Source organism: Onychomys torridus, chromosome 1 (genome assembly GCF_903995425.1).
Source record: "Onychomys torridus chromosome 1, mOncTor1.1, whole genome shotgun sequence".
Lineage (NCBI taxonomy): Eukaryota > Metazoa > Chordata > Mammalia > Rodentia > Cricetidae > Onychomys > Onychomys torridus.
In genome coordinates, this window is record NC_050443.1 from 149,522,233 (window position 1) to 149,549,826 (window position 27,594).

General features: G+C 37.4%; 1 protein-coding gene across 2 annotated transcripts in view; it reads right to left on the reverse strand.

The window, feature by feature from the left end:
* Positions 1-27,594, reverse strand: part of Prkg1 (protein kinase cGMP-dependent 1) — a 1,194,442-nt gene that overhangs the window by 412,296 nt on the left and 754,552 nt on the right. For both annotated transcript variants that reach the window (XM_036209439.1, XM_036209436.1), the window contains exon 4: positions 24,100-24,205. In XM_036209439.1, the coding sequence (XP_036065332.1) occupies positions 24,100-24,205 (106 nt within the window). The remainder of the gene's footprint in view (positions 1-24,099; positions 24,206-27,594) is intronic.

A 27,594-nucleotide genomic window follows, 5' to 3' on the forward strand; every position in this document is an offset into this window, starting at 1 on the left:
CCCAGAGGAGCATTCGTTTATATTTTTCAAACGAAACATCAGTACTATTTTACGCAAGTTTTAAAATAAGAAATGGCTAATTATTTTAAAATATTTAAAAAAAATACCTAAAAATTTCATTTGTCTCACAGAAACTATTTGCTGTTTGGAAATGGGAGCGTAGAGAAAAAAGTTCTTATTGTACACAGAGAGACTGACAAACATACATAAACACAAATCTAAGTCACCTATTGACCACCATCTAGTAATAATTCCTGTCAATAAAAATGGAATGTTTTCTTTGAATTCATTCTGAACTTCTCTTAAGTTTCCAACTCTGCACTCAGCTACCAGCTATATAAGTACCTGGCGGCCAAGGAGGTGTATAGAGAAACAATTCATCACACATTGAACATTAAGCTGTTTGGACAAAAGGGTACACTGTGAGACAAACCGCAGGTCCCAGTGTCACTAAGATGAATGATGAAGAGATGGAAAGGGGGGAAAGATGGAGGAGTGAAGTGTTTTTCTTTTTGTTAAATTATTGTTTATTTTTATTCTTTTTTAGCTTTCCTCTTGGAGGAGAGGGCAGGGTGGATACAGAGGAACTGGGAGATGAATGGGATTTGGGTGCATCATGGGAAATTCTCAAAGAATCAATAAAAAAAAATTAGACCACAAGGAAAAGATAGAAGTGGAATTTCCAGGGAAATCTCTTTTAAGAGGAGAGGGTGGACCCATTCCACTATCTTCCTATATCCTGGGAGCTAGGATGCTGAGCTAAATGGAAAGCTGGGATTACACCTATAGAGATGAGGTACCTGAAGCATTTAGGGAGCTCTAAGGATGGCGTATCAGTGAATATGTCAGGAGTGTACTGGTTCTGGGAAAACTACGAAGCCTCATAACAGCTCTGGGTTTTCTTTCAAACTCCAGAATTATTTTAGACTTATTCTGGTGTTGTTTTCTGTTTTTTTCTTTTCTCCTTATATATAGATAATACTACCTTAGCTCAGTTACACTGTCTTGCAGGATGGAGTTAAAACTGATCAAAATATTATCATTGTTTTTTTCTCCAGGTATTAGTATTAAAGTAGGTTCTATATTAGTTGTATTCTTTATGTTTTTCTACATTTTTGTCAGTATCACATGAAGATTCTTTACCAGAAAAACATAAATTAAATGACATATCATTGGAAATGTCTTAAAATTCTTGCCCAATTATTCATAGAATAATTATAAGAGAACTTGTTTCAGGAGAATACATGTAAAAAACAAAAATAAGACTTTTATTCCTTTTAAATATTCCTTCAAACAGAAGATTCAGTTTCCTTATCAGTCCTTACTAAGTTCCATCTGTGATGTTTATCTTTAAAAACACTATACTCTTGGGAAAACATACATCAGTCTGATAAAGTACAGGAAAAAACAACTCAATCAATAATGATGTTTGGATGCAATAGAGGTTAGCTAATGGAATTGATAAAGAAAAAATGAACAGAACACTTTAACACAGAATTAGTAATATTCTTAGGAGTATGATCTCACAGTTGAGAATGTTAAATGTTTGTATAAACAGCTTTTAGAGAACACTTTGAAAGAAATTTAATAGAGATCACACTTGGAGAACAACTGAACTATTGAACATAAATCAGCTATAATGTCCACTTACAGCCTGAGAGAAAATTTACAGGTGGCATTTATAGATAGATTAAAGAAACATTGTATCTCTGAAGACTCAGAAAATTATGACCTCTGAAAAATAGTTGAGTGGCTCAAACACTCATATATACATACATTTCACGTGGTATCCATTGAGATGAACAATATTACATCATTATATAGCAGTTAAAATAAAGGTCATTTTAAAAACAGATCTTTTAAGCAGCAGGAACAATGAAATTCCTTCACATCTTGTCCATTACATTATTTCCTAAGATATAAATTACTTTCCAAACACTCCTGTTTTGATAATTAACAGGTGAAGATACATAAAGAGACATCATTCTGTATATTCATCTATCTGTGGACAGACCCCATTTACCCAGTGAGAACCTCAATGCTTCAGACGTAAAAGGTCTGATAGCTCATACATTTGGCATGAAATTTAATGACACTCAGCTTTCAGCTGCTTTTATTTGTTTCTCTCTCTCTCTCTCTCTCTCTCTCTCTCTCTCTCTCTCTCTCTCTCTCTCTGGAATTTCCATAGAACTCATACAAGCATGAATCCAGAAGCCTGCAGATAGGGCATCAAATAGCATGGCAGGCATAGGAACTAGGTGAAAGGAAACATTTACCTTGCTAAGATCAACAATTGACTTAAGTAGGCTATGGTGCATGCCTGTAACCCCAACTCTTGGGAAGTAAAGGCAGGAGGCACAGGAGCTTAGGGTCATTTTTATCTATAGAGCTAGAGTGAAGACAGCCTGGGCTACATAATACCCTGTCTTATATATAATACAACCAAACAAATGAGCCACTCAGTTTCTCATATCTGTCCTCCTGCTGAGCAAGCTTCTCTACCTAATATGTCCCTGTCTTTGTGAAAATCTGTCTTAAAATCTGTCTTTTCTGTTCAGCAGAAACACCTGTTGTGGTTCACTTTCTTATCAAAGGATTTATTCTATCTTTCTGCTGGCCATTTTTCTCTTTTCTTACTCCACTGATTACCAATGATCAAATGAAAAGAAAAAATTTAAAGAGTTTGCTTTCTTCAGTCTGAAGATGAGAAGAATCATGAAACAGTTCTGAGACTTCCAAAATCCCAAACTATTTCATTATTTAGCATTCATTCATGCCATTAGTTTTTACTGCATATAGAAAATGTGCACATGTGTTCAACACACAATTAGTCTCAACATTAATGCCTGACACTCAGGTCATTGTGACCTATTCTTATAAATCACAGTAAATGAACACTCTCTCACAAGTTGAAAAAGAAATAAAAAGCAGAAAACAGTTAACTTTTGGAATCTGAGAAAAACTCTTTTTATCCAAAATATAACTGCTGCTCAAATGATAAACCCCATAATTAAACACCTTGATTTTTACAATGGCGTTAGGTGTAAATCCACTAATATAAACATTCATTTACTTAGTTTCTGCATACCCCTATCCATAAAATTCAAGGAACAACTTATAACAACAAAACATAAATAAAATCTAAGAGAATAAAAATGGTCCAAAATAAAATCTCAGATGAGAACCATACACCAAAGTTAAAATAATACTAAAGCTACGGCTGAATTTCTTTCAACTAAGGCAACACTGGGAGTGTGGTTTTATTTTATTTTATTTTTGAAACAGGGCCTCACTATGTAGCCCTGGATGGCCTGCAACTCACTTTATAGTTCAGGCTGGCCTCCAACTCATGGAGATCTGACTGCCTCTGTGTGCTGGGATAAAAGGCGTGCAGCATCACACCCAGCATGAAGGTGTATGCTGCCAGTTTGTTAGAGGAAAGAAGGGATTATTTTTGCTCCTAGCTGAAGGATGCATTCCACTGCATGGAGGAGAAATCATGGCATCAGGACCATGAGGAGGCTGGTTATACTGGGTCTGCAATCAGAGAACAGAGGGAGAAGGATGCTGGTTCTCCATTACTCTGTCCGAGGTCCCCACATGTGCACATTTCTACAGAATGGTGCTGCCCACATTTGGAATAGTGGTGGAGTTGGAATGAGGTTTTCCCACCTCAACTCAATCTACAGATCCATCGCCAACTTGCCCAGAGCTTTGTTTCCATGGTGATTTTAAATCCCATCAAGTTGAGAATCAAATTAACCTTTGCAGAGGTTAAAGAAGTGGTATGAGGATGGGAGACCAAGTACAAAGAGGCCATTGGATGGCTCTGACATGCAGACCCAGAACTGCTGGCTCCTCAAGATAACCATTTGAATTTTATGTAGTTTCCCAACTGCTAAATTTAGTTGCTGGGGATGCTGTGAATGTGTTGCTCTGATTGATTGATAAATAAAGTGTTGATTGGCCAGTAGCCGGGCAAGAAGTATAGTGTAGGTGGGATAAGGAGAGAGGAGAATTCTGGGAGGTGGAAGGCTGAGTAAGGAGATATTGCCAGCCACTGCCATGAGTAGCAAGATATAAGACACTGATAAGCCAAGAGCCATGTAGCAAGGTATAGATTTATAAAAATGGGTTAATTTAGGATATAAGAACTAGATAGCAAAAAGCCTGCCACAGTCATATAGTCTATAAGTAATATAAACTTCTGAGTGATTATTTTATAAGTGGGCTGCAGGACTGCAGGGGCTTGGCAGGACCTGGAGAGAAACTTTTCAGTTACATTTAGTTACTAACTTTTTAAGTATTTTAACACATGCACAAATCAAAGGAAATGTGAGACTGAAGAAATGGCCTGTGACCACCACTTCTGAGTGTTGCTCTTTGCTATCTGCCACCCTGTTCTTTTGGGTTCTGTGAGACAAAGTATGGTTTTGATATGAAGTAACCCCCAAAGATTTCTGTATTAAAAAAAAATGGTTTCCCAGCTGGTGGCAACATGTGGAAAGGTTCTAGAAACTTTTGGAGGAGGAGTTCAGATAATGAATAATGAGCACATGTGCCTGGAGTTTGTGATTCCTAACGTCTGACTAGAGTATCCATGCTTGTCTAGGAACATGACAAATGCTGTCCAAGCACTGAACCCTAAAGGAATTTATCATACAAATTAAAATTTAGGGTCATATAAATACGAATGTATGCGCAGACCATTTTTTTATACAACAAGAAGGCTACTGCTGTGGAATGCTGACATGCTCTGGGCATTTTAGACACTTTCTTTGTTTCTATGGTAACACAGGATTCAGAGAAGCTAACGAAATAGGTAACTAATGCTGGGCCTTCACCTGTCTCAGACTTCAAAATGTTTCGGGAAACTTTCAAAAATGTATAGGTACGGTGAATTCACGAGTGAATTCTCTGACATGTGTCAGAAGTACCCAGAGCTGAGGATGACGAGAAGAAAGGTACAAGTCACATTTTATATTCTCAATCTGAGGACAGCAGAGACGACCTTCTACTGACAAGATCTGAAAGCCTTGTGGCTCACGTTACAATCTGCTGCTGAGTTTGAAATTTGAACAGCAAATGTTAGTTCAGGTTCCCTTGCCATCTTTGCATAGAAACAATGAACATCATAGGTTATTTGAAAAATACCCAGCTCTGCCCCTAGAACCATGGCTCTTTTCCACAAGAAAATTCATACACTCTCTTCAAAATTTTCTACATTTTAATTGAAGAAGGTTATTCCAACAATGAATAAAAACAAAATAAAACAACAACAAAAACCACCTGTCCAGCTCACTTTTCTGTGAACTCTAACACAAAAACATAAACCTGTAAAATTTTGTAGGGGGTTGGGGATTTAGCTCAGTGGTAGAGCGCTTGCCTAGCAAGCATAAGGCCCTGGGTTCGATCCTCAGCTCAATATATATATATAAAGTAAAATTTTATAGGAATGCTTAGCTTCAGATCCTTTCATCTTGTTGAGGGCAAATAAAGACCTTTTATGTTCTCACGAGGTCTTATTCTTACCCGTTCTTCTTAAGTTATCATCATCTGGCTTTCAAAATATTGTTACAAGAAAAAATATTTCTCTATGAAATTCTAATTGTTTGTTTGTACTCACTATACCTAATTTTAATTTCAACATTTGGTTCTCATACATTTTGTTCTAAAGAACCTTTTGTATTTTGGAAAACTATTGGGGATCTCAGAGAATTTTTGTTCTTATGGAATTTAGCTATTTGCATTCACCATAATGGACAGTAAACGTAAGCAAAATGTATATGGAAAATTATGTAAGCATGTGCTTCTGCTAGCTGTTTTAGTCACTGAGAAGGATGCTGTAACTCTGTGAGAGGGTGGGCATTTAATAAGAAAACCGCACTTTGGAATTATTATGAAAATAGTTTGGACTCCATGGTTTCCCCTTAAAGTACCCCACTGTGTCTACAGATACTAATATTATTCTTTAAAAACTACCAGCAAGGGTAAAATGGCAAGCAAAATAAACAGGAATAAAAAAAGAGATCAGCTCTGCAGACACACAGATGGGCTGTGCAGTTTCCGGCTGCAAAGGGGCATCAATGTGAAGCACAGCACAAAGGAAATGAAAGAGGCAGCAACAGTGGGGTGGTCCCTAAACAGCACCCTCCTAAAGGGTTCTACACTTAAACCTAGACCAAGTTACATTCCTAGTCCTATGTAGGATATCAGCCATCCAAAACAGTAGTTATGATTTTATCATGACTCATGCAATAAATGTATCTCATTAAGACAAGATGACCTTGACTCAACTGGTGCAAAGCAATCTGTGAAGTTGATGAAAAGAAATTGCTCTTTGTCCACATGCTCTCCTCTCCTTTGACCTTTCCTTTCCTTCTTACCCTTTAGCAGATAGATAACTTTCTTTCTTGTAGACCAAACTTTGGAAACTATCCTTCTACTATGTTTCAATGTTTTAAGATTCAATGTTTTAATGTTTCAATTCAATGTTTTAAGATTCCACTTAGTTGAGATCATAAGGTGTTGATCATTCCACCTCTGGCTTTTTAAATTAAAATATAACTATACTCTCCCTCATCCTATCTCAAATCCCTCCCTTGCCCTCTCATTCCATTCACTCCCTTTCAAATTCATGTCCTCTTATTCTTTTATCATTCACACACATAGATAGATAGATAGATAGATAGATAGATAGATAGACAGACAGACAGACAGACAGACAGACAGATGCAACATGCTGAGTCCATTAGTTAGTGTTGCTTGTAGGTATTTCTTTTTTAGAGGTGACCATGTGAGAACCATTTAGAGTGTTCATCCTGGGAAAGGCTAATTCTCCCTTTCTTAGCAGCTTTCAATTACCTGTAGCTCTTCAACTAGGGTGGGGCCCCATGTCCAGTTTACTTTATTTAGCAATGTCCTCCTTAATTCAAGTGTTATAAAACTTCATAATTTCCTTTTTTCCAGATCAAAATAATATCCTCAATGCATATATACAAAATAAAATTATCTATGTAAAGTTTTTAATGCATCTATTTATGGACTTGTAGATTAACTTTATACCTTGGTGAATAATTCTGGAATAAATTGAGCATGAAGACAAATCTCTGAGATACTAGATTAACTAGCTCAATATATTTGTGTGTATAATATATATATATATATATATATATATATATATTTGTGTGTATAATATATATATGGAAATGAGGATATTGAATTATATAATGGCTTTATTCTTAATTTGTTGGAGAATTTCTATACTATTTTCCACAATAGCTGTACCAATTCCTATTCTTGACAGCAGTACATGAGTTCCCTTTTTTCCATATTCTTTCTAGTACTTGCTGCCTTTTATCTTTTTGAAAACAAGCATTCTAAGAAATGTGAAGTGATAACCCATTATGGTTTGGGTTTGGTTTTCCTTGAAAATTACTAACGTTGAAGACTTTCCCCCACATACCTATACTCCATCTTTCTGACTTCCTTTGAAAAATATCTGCTCAGGTCCTTTCTCCATCTTTTAAAAAATTGAAGTTATTTGTTTTCTAATTATTAAATTGTTGGAATTTCTTGGTATTGTGCATGTTGGCCCCTCAGCAGATGTCGGTCTCTGGATTCTTCCTTCCATTCAGAAGGCTGTCCCTTCACTCTGCTCACTCCCTTGCTGCACACTAAATTTTGGGTTTGACTTGCTCCCATCTGTCTAACCTTGCTCTCCATTTGGAGTCCCTTGTCAAAAACAATTATCTGTGCAGTCCAATGTTAAAAAGCTATTCCCTTATGCTTTTCGTCTAGAAGCTTTACAGCTTACAAGTTTTGCATTCAAGTCTTTAACTCATTTTGAGTGTAATTTGTGTTAAATATTGTAATGATGGTCCAGTTTCTTTCTTGTGAATATTAAGTTTCTCAAAATCATTTGTTGAAGATAATCTCCTTTACACCTCATGCCATTTGGCTTCTTTGTGGAAGATAATAAATGTGTGGGGAATCTTCTGGGCTTTCAATCTACTTAATGTCTTACTTTAAAAAAAACTTATTTTATGGATCCATTAATTAAGAAAAAATATTTATTTTAAAGGAAATATAAATATTTTGAGCAGTATGCTCAAAAACTATATTAATGAGGTACATGTACAAAATAACTTTTAGGCTTTGTGTATTCTGTTCTATTAAAATGTTTCAACCAGATAAGCCTAAGAATGCTGACAGTAACAAATTTGATGACAATTTGAAAACTATCTCTTCCATATTTCGGTGGCAATATAAATTGGCTCATCCACTGTGAGATATAATATACATATATGTTAAATGTATGCCTCCACTGTGACCAAGACATTTTGTTTTGAAGTGCACATTTAAAAGAAATAAAAGCAGAAACTCTTCAAAAGATGTACTCAAGGACATTTCCAGTCATTTTCTAAAAAACTGAAAGACTGGAAAATACCTAATCTGGGAACAATCTATGTGTCTGCTGTTGGTAAAATGAGTGAACTAAGTTGGCATATTTAGTTAATGGAACGCAACAAAGCAATAAAAAATAAGCTATTTATATACTCAGTAAGAGAGATAACTCCTCAAGATAAAAAATTGAGCAAAGTCAACCAGGCATAGTACATACTGCACCATTAGATTAATTTGACTTGAAACAGGTAATACTAATCTCCAATGGTAGAATTCAGAGCAGTGGCTACCCTTAGAAGAAGGAAATAACTGGGAATAGGCCTTCAGGCCTTCCAAAAACCTTGGCAGCTCTTCTAGCTTGACCGGGTTAATGTTCACATGGGTGTATAAGGGTTGTAAAAATGAATTATTTCAAAAGTTTTAGCCAAATTAGAATTGTTCAACTTTTATCTTCTTATCATCAGAACTACAGAGGATTAGTAGAATCCCTCTTTATGAACATGGAATCCCCATGGCATTATGCTTATGACCAAACCACAGATTTTCTTTTCAAAATCTCAAGTCAGTCTCACTTTCTTCCATTGTTTCCCATTGTCTGAGAATAATCTGCTTGCTCCACATGCACCTGAATGGACATGAATGAACAGATCAAGGCTGTGCACCTTTCATTCTAATGTGCTCCGATTACATCTACCTCATCCCCCGCTGCCAAAGAACCTAAAGTCTTCAAAATCAGGCAGAAAAAAAGTAGATCATGATGGCGAAGGCAGCCAAAAGAGTTTGGAAGAACTTAGTAGAAGGGTGTAATGTTAAATTAGCAGCAACATTTTAAAATGTGTGTACAACATGAAGATAATTATGTAAATATTGTATCTAAGGAGAAAAACACTGCAGATATCAATAAGTATCTTTATGTTAGTTATCTTTAGATATGACATCACAATGATTTTTCTTTCCCAATTTCAGGAAAAGTTAGATTAATTTTATTTTGTATGTGTGTTTTGCCTACAAATATGTATTACTCCATGAGTGTGCCTGGTGCCCACAGAGGCCAGAGGAGGTTATCAGATCCCCTGTAACAGGAATTGCAGATGGTTGAGAGTCAACATGTGGATGCTGGGAACTGAACTGCAAGAGGAAGAGATGCTCTAATCCACTGAGCCATCTCTCCTGCCCCAATCTTAGGAATTTTATGAAATAGTTCTTTTAATGAATTTTTGGACATTAAAACAAGGATAAGTTTATTGCATAAAGTGTTTGCTGAATAAACTGAAGACCTGGATTAGGAGCACCAGAAAACCTAGTGATAGCAAGAGGCAGAGAGATCACAAGATCTTGCCAGCCAACCAGCCAAGCAAAACAGCCATCTCCAGGTTCAGTGAGAGACCTCACCTCAAAAATAAAATAAAACAAAATTGAAAGCAACGAAAGAAGGTATTTGACAACAATGTGGGACCTCTACATGTATGCATATGGACATGCATCCCCCCACTCCAACATACATACACACTCACACATACACGTATGCACACACAAGGCACAAATAAAAATAAAAGTAATAATTTAGGAAAACATTCATTCTTCCTGTCAAAAGCTATTTGAGATCCATACAAAACATCATCTATGATTTCATTGTCATGGTTATAATGTCAATTCTTAAAGATTATGAACTTATTCTTGTCTGCAGCTCTTCTCGAGCTATCCATTTTCTCGATACATCTAAATCTGAGGTTACATGCTTCTCAGCATGGCTCATTCACTGATTCTCTATCATTAGCACAGACTCTGCTCTTTACATAAATATTGAATCTGTCACCACGTGCCTGTGAGGCTTGGTGGCTTATCCCCTGGTTGCTCTTCATGCTCCACCAATATTTTGTTCCAACCACAGGGGTCACTCACTCATTGATTACTCCTGTCCTCCCCAAACCACACCTCTAGCTATCACTTTAAAATTGGCTTCCATTTACCCTGGTCAGGCCAAATTGACAGGTTTTCATGGCAGCAAGACAAAAGAAAAAACAATCCAGGTGAGACCAAGATAAGCGTTATCAGCAGGCTTTCAGAATAAATGGGATGGTGAATTCAAAAGCCAGCTTTCAAAAACAGAAAGACAAATATTCAACAAATACTTGAAAAGGTGTTCAGTATCCTTAGCCATGAGTGAATAAAAATTAAAGCGTACTTTGTAATTCCGTCTTACCCCAGTCAGAATGGGTATGTTATCATCCAGGAAACAAAGAATAACAGATGGATATGGGGAAGAAGAAACTTTTACTCATTGCTGGGGGAAATGTGATCTTGTACAGACAGTATGAAAATTGGCATGAAGATTCCATAGAAAAATGAAAATAGAACTACCGGATGGCCCAGGTATATCACTCTAGGTATATGCCCAAAAGATCCTGTCAGTGAAATACATGGATGTATGCTTATTTCTACACTACTCACAACAGTCAACATATCCACCAGCCTAGATGTCTACTGAAAAATAAATGGCTAAACCTAATGCAGGACAAACACACAATGGAATTCTACTCAGCTATAAAGAAGAATGATATTATAACATTTGCAATAAAATGGATTAACCTGGAAATCATTATGCTAAGTGAAGTAAACCAGACTCAGACAAATATTTCACTTGATGTTTTCTTGCAAATGCATAATCTAGGTTGAAATTTTATATAATATATTGCATGCAAATTTGGTTATCATATATATGTACAGGAAGGAAAAAGCAGCTATGAGAGAGGAGGGGGAAATCTAAAGGGAAAGGAGACAGAAGCAAGTAATTATGCATGTGTATGTATATGCTTGTATGTGCATATATGTATGCAATGTGTGTGAATTGCATATGTGTATATGTGTGCATATGTGCATGTCTGTATGTACATGTGTACATACGCATTACATATGTGCAGGTGTGTATATGTATATATGTGTGTGTGTGCATTGTGTATATGTGCATGTTTGTACATATCTATATATGTGTGTTGTGATGAAAGTAAAATGGGCTAGACAGGGAGAGATTTTGGAAAGAAAATAAGAAAAATATATGGTATGTATGGCTAAAATGTCTCAATAGAACCATTTATTTCCATGCTTACCAAAATATTACTTAGAAAAATGTAAAGAATAAATTAGTATTAACTGATTCAAATGACAAGTCAACAAAACCCTTCTAAGTAGGGATTAACTACTTACTAGTCATTTGTGGGACAGTGTTGTGGGGTTTTTTTTTTCCTATTTTCACATGGACAATATCAAGACATAAATTAAGAAAGGGAGAGTGTGGATGGGTGGAGAAAGGAGGAAACGGCACCAAAAATCTTAAGTCTCTCCCAGGTTTCTGTGCCCACAGCATTCAAATTTAATTACAAAAGGAATAGTATTAGCATGCAGACTATATGATATATACGAAGACGATTCAAACTTGTAGGAATTTTTATTTTTGTTGCATTTATTTATTTATTCTCTCTCTCTCTCCCTCTGTGTGTGTGTGTGTGTGTGTGTGTGTGTGTGTGTGTGTGTATGTGTAAGTGTACATGTGCACATGCACACGATCATTCACTAGCCATGGTACATGTGTGGATTTCAGAGCAGAACTTGCAGGAGTCAATCCTCTCCTTCTACCATTTGGGCCATGGTGATAGAACCTGGGTCACTGGGCTTGGCAACAAGCACCTTTGCTGATTCTTTACCCATTAAGAACCTGATCCATCCCACAGGCCCAAGTCCTTAACTTTTAATAATTCCCCTTTATTACTTTAAATATTGGCTCTTTTCATATTGAATTTATTTGTGTATTTAATTTCTTTTTTTTAAATAAAACAAACAGATCCATCTCCCAGGCAATTTTTATTTATCTTTTGTTTATGCAAAAGGCCAGACCTCAAGTACAATTTTGCAAACAAGAAATGCTGTATTTATCAATTGGACTACTTCCAGTAAACTGAGAAAACAGAATTTATTTGATTCCTTAGAAAGTGCTGAATAATTTTACATTCTTTGTATTTATAGCATAGCAGAAGTTATGCTGCTTAATTGGCATCCTTCTAGGTTTCAACATAAATATTCTGTTATTTACTGTACAGGCACAGAGTAAATTTTAAACATAAAATGACTATTAGGATAATCTAGAGAAAATAATTCCTTCCTTTTATTTTTAAAGTTCATATTTATTTCATGTATGGGGAAATAAATTTATTATAGACACTAATTAGTGTTATGATAGACACTGATTCTAAAATGCTATATTAGGAACTTTTCCCAATAGTTGAAATGTACCAAGGAATGACATGGCCGGCTGGCTACTGCTTAGATTCAGGCATTTTATTTTACATACCAATGGTCACCTTAATTCTATAAAAATGAAATTATAAATAGTACTCTTGACCTTCCTCTGACATTACTCATTTTCTGGAAGTCAGCCTTATGTAATTTACAGAGCAAGGCATTCGAGATCTGTTCTGTCTTGAAGCCAGTTGTGTGGTAGGTGAGAAATTGCTATTGCCATGACTCCAGCTATGTCCTCAGCAAGGTGGACAGACCAACTTCCTTCCATGGTTTTGTCAAAATGACATGATGTGTAGAAGGGACAGGTGAGCCTGTTTTGTTCCATCACTGAGCTCCATCTCCCACAGTGTGGCATGTTCACAAAGCACAAAGTTCTGTGGAGAAGCAACAGGCCTGTGCTCCTCTAGTGCATGTGGTTCCCTGCTCCCTCCACTGAGGCAGTGACCAGAACTACCTAAGCAGGAAAGTCCTGCCCTACTGAAAACCAGGATCTCAAACTGCTTTAGAAATTCACCTCAGTGAAACCATGATGATAAACTATGATTGGTTCTGCAAAACAAAACAACAACCAAAAACAACCAAATAATCAAACAAACAGAGAAAAAACAAAAAACAAAAAACCCACAACCTGTGGTGCTCGCCCCATGTGTTCAATATCTCTGCTTCTAACAAATATTTACCAGCCAGGGTGCTTTCATGTCTAAGCAATCATATTTACCTTCTCCCTCAGCAGCCTGCTCTCATCTCCACTCCAGATTCTCTAAGATTTCTCTCCAACATTGAGGATGGAGGATTCTGTACTACAGAATTGAAATCTTTATGCCTCGACCTAAGAGACTTGCCTTCTTAATTGCCCCAATAGCCTGTAGTTTCCTTCCAAATGCATTCAAATGGAATAGATTTCCTTATGGAAGAGCATTCCAGGCCAGCTGCTTCATCCTTTGTGTATAAAACACTTCACAAAATAGGAGCAGAGATAAGCACTGTATGAATGACGCAGAAATAAGGTAAGCCTCAACACAGGGGCAATTTGTAAGATTCAAAGCAACAATGAAACAGGAGAATATTAAACTGCTTCATCACAAAGGTGTAGCTTTGTAAATTCCAGAGTGTCTGTATCCTGAGGGCTATGGTGAAAAATCAGCCCACAGCTTCTTGAGAGAGATTCAGCTCAATAAAGCCAGGTAGGTCAACATGTTTTGTCCCTCAGCTGGGGGCCTGACTTCTTCTGGACCAAATAAGACCTCCTCAACTCTGACATTCATTATAACCACAAAGTAATAAACCATACATGTTAATTATTTTCAAGAATTACATGGAGGTGGCAATATCTATACATGATATGGCCTGCTAAACATTTTGAAAATAAAATCAACATATAATTATGCAAATATCTGCGATCATACTGCCTTTCCTTTTTATAAAGCATCAGTATTGAGACATTTGTGCAAATGGTAGGTGACAACATGAAATTAATGTCCACTTTTCTATTTATCTGCTGCTCATGGCATGCTTAATGAGAATGGATCTGATATGACAAAATGGCCTTTAAGCATCCATGCTTGAAAATGCAGGGTGGCTGTATCTCTTTATTTATTCTTCACATTCTTTCCCTTCAAATTAGAACCATGCCAGTTTTGTCAAGCTTAATTCTAAGGAAAGTTTTGTGTCTTCAAGTAACGCTTCATTAAAAATCAAAGCTTAAAGGCTTAATAGGCCTACCACTTATTCTTTAAAACAAAAAAGATCTAAAATTCCTAAAGCTGCTTTCATATGCACTACATTTTTATATATTTTTTGGTAAATTATTAAGAAATCTAGGGGAAAAGTTTTCATGATTTTGATTGTCCGGAAATGTGATCTCTGTGAGTTGAATTGGGTATATTGTCCCTTCATTTGTTCCAAACAATAGAACCTTGATTTCTCTTTCTAAAGGGTATAAGAAATGCTCCATAACTGCCTTTAGGGATCATAGGATCCAGCTCAAGCCAGAATGGAACTCAGCCTAAGCCTCAGGGATTCATGATCAAAAGGGTGAAAAACAGCCACAAAGGGAAGACACTGGCCCTTAATACCCACTTTAGAAATCCCAATGCCAGCTTAAATACAGGACATGGACTGCCAAACTCTAAGAAATCCCTCCACCCAGCTTACGTGGCCCTATGGTGATACTTTGTACTATAATAAATAAAGCTTGCCTGAAGATCAGAGGGCAGAACCAACCACTAGCTAACCTTTGAGGCCAGGCAGTGGTGGCACACACTTTTAATCCCAGCACTTGGGAGGAGGACACAGGAAGATCAGGAGTTCAAGACCACCCTGGGCTACACAAGACTAACCCATTCTAAAAGAGAAACAGAGCCAGGCAGTGAGCCTCATGCCTTTGATCCAGCTCTAGGGACAAGAAGGAATATGTCTGAGGGGAGAGAGGAATATAAGGCAGTAGGAGACAGGAGCTGAGAGATTTTCAGGCTAAGGATTTCATAGAGGTAAGAACTAGTGGCTGGCTACTCTGCTTCTCTGATCTTTCAGCTTTCACCCTGATATCTGACTCTGGGTTTTTATTAATAAGACTAATTAGGACTTGTGCTATATGGCCCTAAGAACAACTTAAAGCTGATGTTGAGCATTCATTATTAAAACATATTGTAAGGACATAGGAAGAAGGAAAATAATGCTGATATTTAGTAGCAGAAGAGAGTTGCTATAGAAAAGAACATGGAGAATGGAAACTGACCCAGTGCAAAGACAAGGTCAGCCCAGTGTAGGAATCTCAGGTAGAATCAATGTCAGTTTGCTGAGAAGGGACAAGGTATATGGGAAGTAGTATCTCAGCATCCATCATTTCCTGAGCATTATGGATACTATCTATGTGACTTTGTTCATCTCTGAGAGCCTCATTATTCTCATCTGTAAACAAATGCATTCAAATACTTTGGACCTTGCTTAGCATATACTGAATACATATTTACTATTATTTCATTTATTCCTAATTTTTATTCTTCATTATGTAATGGTTTTTATCACTATGCCTAACTTTAAAGATACTGTGCTAAAATTGCAAACCACAATTTAAACCCAGACATCCTTATCAGTCCATCATAACAATACTTAAGGGGCTGGGATTTAGCTCAGTGGTAGATCGATTGCCACTGGGTTCGGTCCTCAGCTCTGGACAAAAAAAAAAAAGAAAAAAGAAAAAGAATACTTAAGATATTTCATCTTTTGTCTTACATTGTGATTATCCAGGAAGCATGAACTTAACTCAAAACTTGTTAAAAACACAAACTCCCAAGCTGTGTTAAGTCACTCCTATAATCTCAGTACTGGGGTGTCTGAGGCTAGCAGATAATTATGAGTTGAAGACTAGCCTGGTCTATGTAGTGAGTTCCATGGCAGTCAGTGAAACATAGAGAAACTTGGTTTAAAGCAACTAAAATAAATTGAAAAGAAGAATAAATAAACAGCAAACTTTCTTCCAGGCATGGTGACATATTCCTGTAATCCTGTTACTCCTTCCTTTCCTCACTCACTCACTCACTCTCGATGCAGAGGCAGAAGGTTTTGAGTTAGAGATCAGGTTTAAATATATAGTGAGTTCTAGGGCAATGTAGGATATATAGTGAGATGCTGTCAAACAAAAAAAAAAACCAAAATTATAACAAAAATATGCACATTTCCTTACCCCACCCCTACATCTGTCACTTAAAATTGACAGACATAAGCAACTGTGTACAGTTATTTCCTTTTTCATGGAGGTTATGCTGACCTTAACAAGAGTCTTAAAGAACATTCTACAGGAATTGTGTAACAGTGGAGCATCTGCTTAGTCAATCAAAATTGGGGAGAATGTCACTCTGGAGATTTTGAATAAAAGATACTTGGTATTCTGAGACAGGTGAATTTCAGACTTTCCTTGGTGACGGTGACTTTGAGCAACTGTCACGGTCCCAGACTCAGTTCTGCCATCAGTAAAATGAGTAATTTCATATTACTGTTTTATCCCTGGCTCTACCTGTTCAAATACGATGCAAAAGTATTGAAAACAAGGTGAGTGGCACACATCCTTAATTCCAGCCCTCGGGAGGTAGAGCAGCTGCATCTCTGTCAGTTCAAGGCCACCCTGGTCTACATTGTAGGTTCTAGTTAGAGCTACTAAGTGATATCCTGTCTCAATAAATAAATAAATATCAAGGTGGCCTCTAAGAGTATTAATAAGAAACTATGTTTCTGGCTTTTAATATTGGATAAGAGGAAAAATTTGTGATGGGATGAAGAAACTTCATTCTTGAAGAGTGAATGCAGAGACAGAAGGAATATAAAGTCTACATGAGACTAAATTAATGCTATAAGATTCCTCTTTGAAGGCAGAAAACACCATTAATCAATCACTGTCTTAGTTTACTCTAGTGAGAAGATTTCACTAGACAATAAACTGAACGTGAAGGCAGACGTGATAGAATGCCCAGGTGGCTGTGAATTCACAAACCCCAGTCCCTGTTTAAACCCTCTCTTATTTAGGTAAGCCAGTCTTGGCCCAAGATTCTGTTAGTTCATCTTCCAAGTGTACAGAAAGATTAAGTTACACTTTATCTTAAGTTCTAAATTCAAAGTCATTTGGTTCTTATTACTCAATCAGATCACAGGAGTAAAATTGGGTCTTCTGACAGTGACAAGAGTGACAGAAACTATGAAATGACAAAAAAATGGTATACAGAGAGTTAGAGAAGTTTCTGCTTAGCTACGGACTACAGGAAAAAGTCTCAAAATGCTATTATACTTCTCACCAAGGGTATTAGGATATCCAGTGAAATCTCAATAACAATATTATACATTTTACCTAGGGATAACAAATCTACCTTTCTAACACATATATAAATAATACATTTATTTAATCATATGTTAAATGTACATGAATGCATTCTTGTTTCAGAGAATGGGTGGGAAGAACAAACTAGACTTGGGGTTAACTTCCTGCTGATGGAGATAAGGAAGATAAACTTTACAGAGTACCAAAACCAGATGTTTTATTAGTGAGGAAACTGTAGAAGGCAGGGTCACTATATAGCACTAGGATTTAGCAAGGCTCTCTCCAATTTAAGTGTCCCTAGGAGGTATAAAGAAGTGTCTATTTGTCTCAGATAGGACACTAATAGCCCAAGTATTCCATCCAAGACCAGGGTGGTAAACTAATGAGTTTATTGGGGTTATTTATAGAATTATGGGTGACTCACCACCATAAAATTCCTCTTCTCTAAAACAGCAGCTGGGTTTGCTGGTGCACCATTAAAGAAATTCCACCCCCAGTCAACCCTCCTCATCCTGTTTATTCTGTTGGTCCCCAAAACAACAGCAACTGGGACAAGATGGAAGAGTGGCTGTAAACTCCAGTTACGTTCTGGTGACCCTCTTCTCTCTTTCCAGGATAGCTTCATTATCTTGTGAGAAACCTGCCTATCACTGCATTGGCCTGTTTTGTTTGAGTTTGGGTTTTGTGGTTTTCTCTTTCCTTCCTTCCTTCCTTCCTTCCTTCCTTCCTTCCTTCCTTCCTTCCTTTCTTTTTTCATTAATTCATTCCTCTCTTCCTTCCTTTTTTCTTTCTTTTTTGCTTCCTTTCTTCCTTCCTTCCATTTTGGATTTTTGAAGCAGGATCTCACTCTATAAGCCAGGTTGGCTTCAAACTCATGGCAATCCTCATTCCTCTGCCTCCCAGGTTCTGGGATTACAGAATCTATCATACTTGACTTATTCTGCTTATATCACTGTTGTGTCTAGGGGTCAAGCTCTTCAGTATATCATCCCAACAACTCTGCTTCATGATAGGAGGTGCTCATGCCACATTCAGAGGAAATAGCTCCAGTTCAACATCAGAGAGTTATGGCTATCTTCAAAGAAGCCAGGTCCTGTTTTCAGCCACAGTACTTGTATTGAGTGTGTCCTCATAGATTATACTATAAAATTTCCTCATAAAGACAGAGGATAATGTCCACTAAGAGGGAATATAGACAACATAAGGGAAAAAAAAAGCCTATGTGACTGAAGCAGTAAGAGAATGAGAAAGGAGGAGAGGGCAATGAGGTGGAGCAGTTGGCACACAAGGTCTTGAAGACAAGGGTAGACCACAATGACTTTCTTCTAGAGTAAGAGAAAATTATGAAAAGGTTTTCTGTAAGAGGTAGATGTGTGCCTATCTCTCTTACAAAACTATTTTCTCAAAGAAAAGAAGTTTCACAAAGCCCTTCATGTGTCTCTGTTTTGTCTGTGAAACAAGTAATATAAACCATGTCCATCACCATCATCATCACCATCATAAATGACAATCCACAACAATTATTGTCATCATCATAAACCATGGTCCATCACCATAATTGCCATCACTATCATAAACCATGGTCCATCATCATTATCACCATCATAAACTATGATCCATCACCATCATCATCACCACCATCATGAACTATAGTCCATCACTATCATTGTCATAACCATCATAGTATAGAGCTAAATGAAATCTCACTTCATATCAGCAGAGCCCACTGGTCACACAGTTATATCCTAATGGTCCTTTGCATGTGGGAACACTACCAACAATAGCACCAGAAGATATACTCAGAGAGAAACACTTTAAATAAACTATGGAAATTATTTAGCTCATTTTCTAGAAGCCATAGCAAATGGCAAAGAAACTGTTTGACAGACAGCCATCATACCATGTTTCCTAGCACTGCCTCTTGAGCTGTTTTCATCCCCTATTAGTCACTTTATTTGACTTACGTTGTGTTATGCTTGCAGAGTAACATCTGTGTTTACATCAGGGAATGTGTAACACAAGCACAGAATAGAAATAACTAAATAAAACTCCAGAATCATAGTCTGATGTAGCACTGAACAGCAAAGAGGGGCCCAAACTGTATGAATGATAGTTACAAAATGGATAAATACACTGAAATAAAAATAAAACTCAACTTTGACAAAAAGGAAACATTCTCTACTAGTATAACTACTAGCCGTGTGTGTGTGTGTGTGTGTGTGTGTGTGTGTGTGTGTGTGTGTACCTAGCATGAACTGAAGTTATCAAAGAAAACTCTATACCTGTGTTAAAGAGTTTACAAAGGCAACATTGACAGCTGGAGTGTTGCAGAACCAAAAAAAGCCAAATTACCTAGTGTTATGTTTATTCCCTTAGTAACCATTCAATGCCTACCTCTAGCTAGTTTTGACCCAGCATCACTGTGACTATCAGGCAGAATTGGGGGATGTACTAAATTAATAAAGCACCAGCTTCCACCAACCTAGAAACTAAGGATGTCATCAGACAATCCGTGATAGGGATTTCCTGGAGTTGCTGTAACCCACCTGTTTGATGTTTCTACCAATGTATTTGAAAAGTGCTTTGATTGATGGCTTCCTGTTCTGCAACTGAAAAACTTGGGACAATTTTCCCATATCGGAACATGGGATTTGGGACAATCTTATTTTTTTGTTTGTTTGTTTTTGAGGCAGAGTCTCGCTGTATAGCCCTGGCTAACCTGAAACTCAGAGATCTGCCTGGCTCTGTCTCACGAGTGTGTGTGCCACCCATCCTGCCTTGGAATGAACTATCTCCTATTCCCTCTGGGGTGAGAGTTGTGCTTTGAGTTCACCAGTGTGCTCATCTCCAAATGTGTGGACTTATTTAGGAAAACAAGGAGGGCAAATAACAAAGGGAGACGGCCCTGACACAGACTTACTCCCTTTCAACTCTGCGACTCCTAAAATTCCTCCCTAAGATGGTGAGAGGATGTGAAATGAGACTCCCACTGAGGACTGTCACTACATTACTACCTCATAATATTATTATTCTGTCATTTCCTAAACTTTTTTCACATAATGTCACAATTGCTTTGCCTCTTTATCAACAGTAGATAACTTCAGATCTAATTTTCATTTGGCAGGCGCAGAGAGAAATATGCCCGCACACCTGCCACGGAGCACTAAAGAGACCTTTAAACATTTCATCTATTTATAATATTAAGCTAGATAACCCTTTCTCAACATGAAGTCATAAAGAAAACATTAGATTAAGTTTACCATGCAAAACTTTAATGTTTTACATTATACAAATGAGCAACAAGTAAATGTGCTTTAAAAAATAACAAATAGGATAATAAATGATTCTAAATTCATAGTATAAAATTTTAATTGATTTTAGAATTCTACATTTTAGTAAGACTTTTCATAATTTCCCTTGGGTGTTGTTATGCCCTTCTGCTACTTTAATTTATGTTTATTTTATGTGTACGGATGTTTTGTCTGCATGTCTGAGCAACACCTGCGTGCAGTGCCTGGGGAGGCCAGAAGAGGGCATCAACTCCTCCAAGACTAGAGAGGTAGGTATTTATAAGCCACCATATGGGTTTGGGGAGTTGAACTTCGGTCCTCTAGAAAAGCAGCCAGTGCTCTTAACTGCTGAGCCATTCTCTAGCCCTGTTACACCCTCTTTGAAAAGCCTCAAAAAATCAATGGTACCAAGAATAATTGTCCTGGGAACGTGTGGGAAGGTTGAATGTTTTTTCACTATTTGAGCTTTGTGGGCATGTGACCTGGACCATAACAAAGGATTTGCACTCATTAGGAACCCATTCTTGATTTAATATTGGGCTGTCATCATTAATTTTAGACAGTTTTTGAAAGATGGGAGCCTGTATTAACATTCGAAATGAACCTTGAAAAATGTGTAATGGAAGGTAAACTATCTGCAAAGCCAAGCCAAAGAAAAACAATAAAATGCTTAAGAAATATCCCTTGTACTAAAAAGTTTACAGCTTCAAAGTAGGAATAAGAACAGTAACAGAATTATAATCAAAGAAAGTGGGCAGTAAAATGTACAATAGAGGTGAAACCTCACAGTGAAAGATGACAGCTCCATGGTTGAGATCTGCATCAGTGGGAAAGAAAGCTTTTAATTGGATTCAAATGAAGAAAAAAGACTTCATCAATGACAGCTGGAAGGAAACACAGAGATGGGTGTGCTGTAGGAAAACCTGGAAATAGGCTCGTGGTCACAGGGAATCACTCAGTATGTGTTATCTCAAGAACACAGGCCGAGAAAACTAGTCAGCTGTTGGTGAAGAAGGGCCTAGAATATCCAGCCAATGAGACTATCAATAACCTAACTGTGAGCCACTAAAAGTCTGTAGAGATGGAGCCACCAAATCACAGTCACCATTTCCGAAGGTTAAAGCCCACATGGATGACTACCCTGCCTACTAACTAGGCTCTCAGCAGCCCTGTGCTATTTAACATACAATGAGAAATTGTTTTTGCACAGTGACCAAATGCAAAGTGACATCAAAGTTAGTAGTGCCTGCTTCTCTTTTATTCTACCTGTCATTTCTGCTTGCCCTAAGCTAACAGCAACAGAAATCACACATTCTAGAGAACCATTAATATTCAGTGTCAAAACAGATTCTAATACTAAAGCAGCTCTAATTACAGATACACACACACACACACACACACACACACACACACACACACACACACCTCCTAAAACAGTGCCAGTAGAAAAGGAGATCTTCCTGGAATCATCTGAGAGAGCCTTTGATTGCCACTTGGCCCATTCCTTGAGATTACAAATTCATGGAAGCTAAAATCAGCATCTTAAGAACTCAAGCTGAGATATTCCACACAAATGGCAAGCCCCAGCCCTGACACAAGTATTTCATTGATTACCAATTGAGTTTTCATCTGAGTGTTTTCAGATCAACAGCTTTGTACTTTAAGGCTTAAAATGAATATGCATTCTTTATCTTTCTCACAGTCTCTCAATACACACACACACACACACACACACACACACACACACACTAGTGAACACGTATATCCTCCCACATAAGTATGGCATCTCAGTAATTTAATTTCTTTTCAAACTATACTGAACTTCAAAGGAAATTTACATTCCACCTCTCCTCTTCTAATCACACCAAGGGGAAACCAAAACACCCTGCTGACATTGAACTACTTTAATATATTATTACTTGATATCAAATTAGAATTTTATTGTCCCTTCAGCAGGAATATAACAAAAAGATTTCATGTGGAAATGAAAAATGTATAAAAGATGAAGCAGAAACAAAATTAATTAACAGAAATACCCAAGTAAGGGACATTAAAATTGTATTTTAAGAAACCTCAGTAGATATGTGTGAAGATATATTACTGAAATAAAATGTGAACTTGACTTGTTAGCTCCACTTTAACCACTTGTTCACACAGAGTGAAACTGTGAAAACAAAAAGTTCTATCCCTCAGAAAGGAAACCTCGGGGCACACTGGCCTTGCTTCCCATAATCTGCACATTGTTATTGAATAATGCTTTAGTTTTCAAAAGTAAAATGATACAGATTGTGGATGTGTGGATGTGTATGTACAAGGTGTGTGTGTGTGTGCACCTGCACACCAGCAAGAGAAGGACATCAGGTGTCCTGCTTTATCCCTGTCCCCATCTTGAAACAAGGCCTCTTACTGAACCTGTGGCTTGTCATTTTAGTTAGACTGGCTGACTTTAGACAGCAGACTCAAACAACAGGCCCATCTCAGCCCTGTCCCCCACCACGCTAGGGCTGCAGACACACATGTGTCCATGCCTAGCATTCTTCCATGTCCTCAGGTTTGTTCAGCAAGCATGCTCAACCACTCAGCCACCCCCTAGTGCACAAGACAAAATATTTTAAAATCACTAGAATTGCCAATGTTCCTTTCAAACAAAATTTTATACATGTGCTAAAAATAACATATATATGTTAAAGTTTAATGATAGTGAATATCAGTGTTTTTCTAAGAAATGAGAAGTAGGTTTTCTATTTAAATCCTCATCCTATATTGAGTTATCATAATAATTTATGAATAAAACAAGGAACTGGAAATGAATGAATTTTGGAAATTAATCTCAGGATTACAGGCTAACAAGCTGCCTTGTGGGATGTCTCTTCTTTAGCTGTGTTGCTTTTTCTATGGAGACCCACAGGGAACAGCTCAGTGAGGCTCTGCAGTCTGGTTAGAGGAAGTACTGTGAATACATTAACTGCTAAATTGTGAGAATGAACATCCTTTCCTGTTCAGGTGGATTCTCATTTGTGTCTCTGAGAGAATTCTGCATGTCTGAGGATAATGGGTACAATGTGGATGATGTCCTGACTTAACCACACATCCTGAGAACCAGCAGCAGAAATATAACAAGGTTCACCCAAAGTCTGACCCTTCCACAAATTGATAGGCAATTAATACTGAGATTAATTATGCACGTACTTGCACACCCACATCCACCTCCACCACCACCACCCCCCACACACACAAAGCTGCGTTTCAAAGAGGAACCAACGTCCTCCAAATGGAAAGAAAAAACAAGCGTCCTACCTCTTTAAAAACTCCATGTACTCGGTATGCTTGATGAGTCCCGTCCTCATCATTATCGTTTGAAAACATTGTCGATCAATGGCCCAGAGTTTCACATTTACAAGAGCTGGAGGAAGAGAAAACAAAGCAATTGGGGGGAATTAATCGGAGAATTTAACTTGTGAACAACACCCTGTAAAAGAGATTAGTTATTCATGAGAGGTATGAAAATAATTAACCTTTTAGACATATTTAAAGCTCATAGTACTAAGCTGTCCTGTTTCATCAAAAAGTCAGCTACAGTTGGCAGCAACATGTGGTTCCTGGTTCTCTATCTAATATTATTGTCTACCCAGAAAGTTCCTATTGCTTTTGTGTCTCTGTCCAGCCATTCAAAAGGACACATCAAAGACTGCATGAAGGAAAGAGCACAAGGTAAAAAGAGGCTCCCAAGAAATAATTCTCCTTGCTAACTACCTAGAAGATTATTAATGACCCACATAACCATATTTTAATTATTAAAAAGTACAAATAAAATAATTAATTTCTATTTTGGGGGATTCAATATAACTGAAATAATAATTAAGCAGCAACATCTACACAACTCATGTTTAACAAATTGTAACTTGTGCACAGTCCATGTAGAAGTTTTATTAGATGTAGTTGTTGAATTTTAATTTCTCTCTTACATATTCTATCTTTGACAATGTACAGTTAATTGTTGAAGCTGAATACCACAGAATTAAGTCCATGATTAATAGACAAGATTAAGAACAAAATGGTGGGTGTTATAGAATGTAATACAATAATTTATCAAGGTAAACTTACGTTAAAAAACAAAGAAAAGATGAGCATATTGAGTACTGAAGAGCTCAGCAGTTAGGATCACTGGCTGCTCATCTAGGGGACCCAGGTTCGAGTCTCAGCACCCACATGGCAGCTCACAACATCTATAATTGCAGTTTCAGGGCATCCATGTCCTCTGCTGGCCTCCACAAGCAAAAAGCATGCATGTTGTGCACAGATATACATGCATACAACACATTCATGCACATAAAATTTTAAAATGTTAAAAAATAAGCATATTAAAATCTTGGTAAATGAACTTGTGTGGTAAGTATATGATATGTTTATTATGGTCTCTACCTTTACACACATCTTCACATTTTCATAATAGAAAATGTTGTCAGCATGTGTGTTGATGCAATGTGAGGAAAAATATCTTCCACATTCTAAGAGACTAAAACTTTTCCTGGACCTTAAAGCCAGAGTTGATAATACACCTTGAGGTCATTTAGGAATGCTGTCCTACTGTGCACTCAGCCTAAGATGGTAAGAAAAACCATCTTGGTAATTCACAGGGTGCACAGTTTCACACAAGGAGGGATAAACATCTGGTGAGGCAACAAGCAACTCAGGAATCAAGGAAGAAAGTCACACTGAGTATGGCATCAATAAGAATAAGAGCAAAGGCTTGGCAACTTGGGCATGTGTAGATTGTATGTGTATATCCTTGTGTGTATCTCTATGTAAAAGGGTGTCTCTGTGCACATCTGTATGGCCATGTGTGTCTGCATGTATCAGTGTATGTGTTCCTGTGGTGACTATGTGACTTAATGACGTATGTAAGCATATGTAATTAATATTGCATTTATCTCTTGATATTTCATGTTTCCTAAAAAGGTATATAATCTTCCAGAGACAATTTTCTTGTTTCTTTATATTACTAAAACCAGCAGAAATGGGCTTTCACTAATAAGCATTAGATATACATCTTGATAAATGAAATTTATATATGTAGAGTTCACCTAAAAATAATCTTCATGTAAGAAAGTAAGCCTACATTATTTCACATGTTATAATCAAGTCTCCAAACTGAATTTATTATATTTCACTATCCATATGTATTTTTTAATGACTTCTGAAAATGAATTTACAGAATTCAATGATTTGCTTACTTGAGCTACTAAAATGTCCCTGAGAGAAATTTCATTTCAGATATTGGTTCATGAAAAATGACCATGGGTTGATGAAACAGAAAATTTATCCATGACCTTGAGCAACATGCCAAAGACTTCTTACGCTTTAAACCACTGAATTTTAGTGATGTTGGCATTTTATAGGTAGGTAAGCATGACCTGTCTTACCATTAAAAATACAGTTTTAGAGCCGGGCGGTGGTGGCGCACGCCTTTAATTCCAGCACTTGGGAGGCAGAACCAGGTGGATCTCTATGAGTTCGAGGCCAGCCTGGGCTACCAAGTGAGTCTCAGCAGGAAAGGTGCAAAGCTACACAGAGAAACCCTGTCTCAAAAACCAAAAAATAAATGCAGTTTTAGAGCTGTGATGAACATCTTGCTTAAGTCACCTGCAGGGGTATAAGTCTGTTGCTCTCTTAAAGAGACCATTAAGAGAAATCTTTCCTTGTCTTTGATTTTTAAGTGTCTTCTTAATCTCTACAGGGAATCATCTCCATATGAATGAAATACCTGAGACTCACATGATGATGATTGCAGTTAAACTATGGCAGTATAGGCTATTGCTGCTGCCCTTGGTTGCCTGCCAGAAACTCAGGGTAAGACTCTATTGCTGAAGACACCACACTGAGGACATAGGACTTTGAGAAATAAGCCCAGAAATTACCTGCAAGCCTCTCCCTATGGACTAGCTCTTGTAGTAGACATGCAAGTTGCCAAGGGAGAAAAACAACCAATTGTCCTACCCAGTTGTAATGCCTTACAGTCAACAATGACTGAATGGCAAGATATTCCAACAGGCACTTACATCCTGTGGGAAACCAACAGCAGTCTAAGTAGATTTAAGTTCCACTAAATAGGAGGACATTCATGCCTAGTACCATAAACCTAGTTCATTATCTCTGGCTGTTGAGGTGATGTATGCTGAAAGAGGGCCTACTACTGCCCTTTCCCTAAACTACTGTGGTGGCTTGGATGAGAATGGCCCCTGTAGGATCATATATTTGCATGTTTAGTCCCCAGTTGTTGAACTACTTGAGAAAGATTAACAGGACTAGGAGGTGTTGATTTGTTGAAGGATATATGTCTCTGGGGGTGGGATTTGAAGTTTCAAAAGCCCATCCCAGAACTATTTGTTCCCTTGCTCCATCTGACAGCTTCCTATGGATCAAGATGTAAAGCTCTCAGCTACTGCCTTAGCATCATGTCTGCCTACTTCCCACCATAAAGATAATGGACTAGCCCCCCAATTGAATGCTTTATTTTACAAGAATTACCTTTGTCATTGTGTCTCTTCACAACAGAAGAATAACAAAGACAACCAGTATAATTTCTAACTGCATTCTAAATTCTTATCCTTATACCCATAGATAAGTATATGTTTCACTCCTCATCAAAGAAGCTTCTTGTGCACCAGAGACCAAAATTCCACAACTGGTCAAAATGCAGAGAATAACTGACTGCAAGGTACCCATCCCCAATTGATATCTCTACAATATATACCCTACACCTAAGTCTCAGGAAACATCACAGGAAAAAGG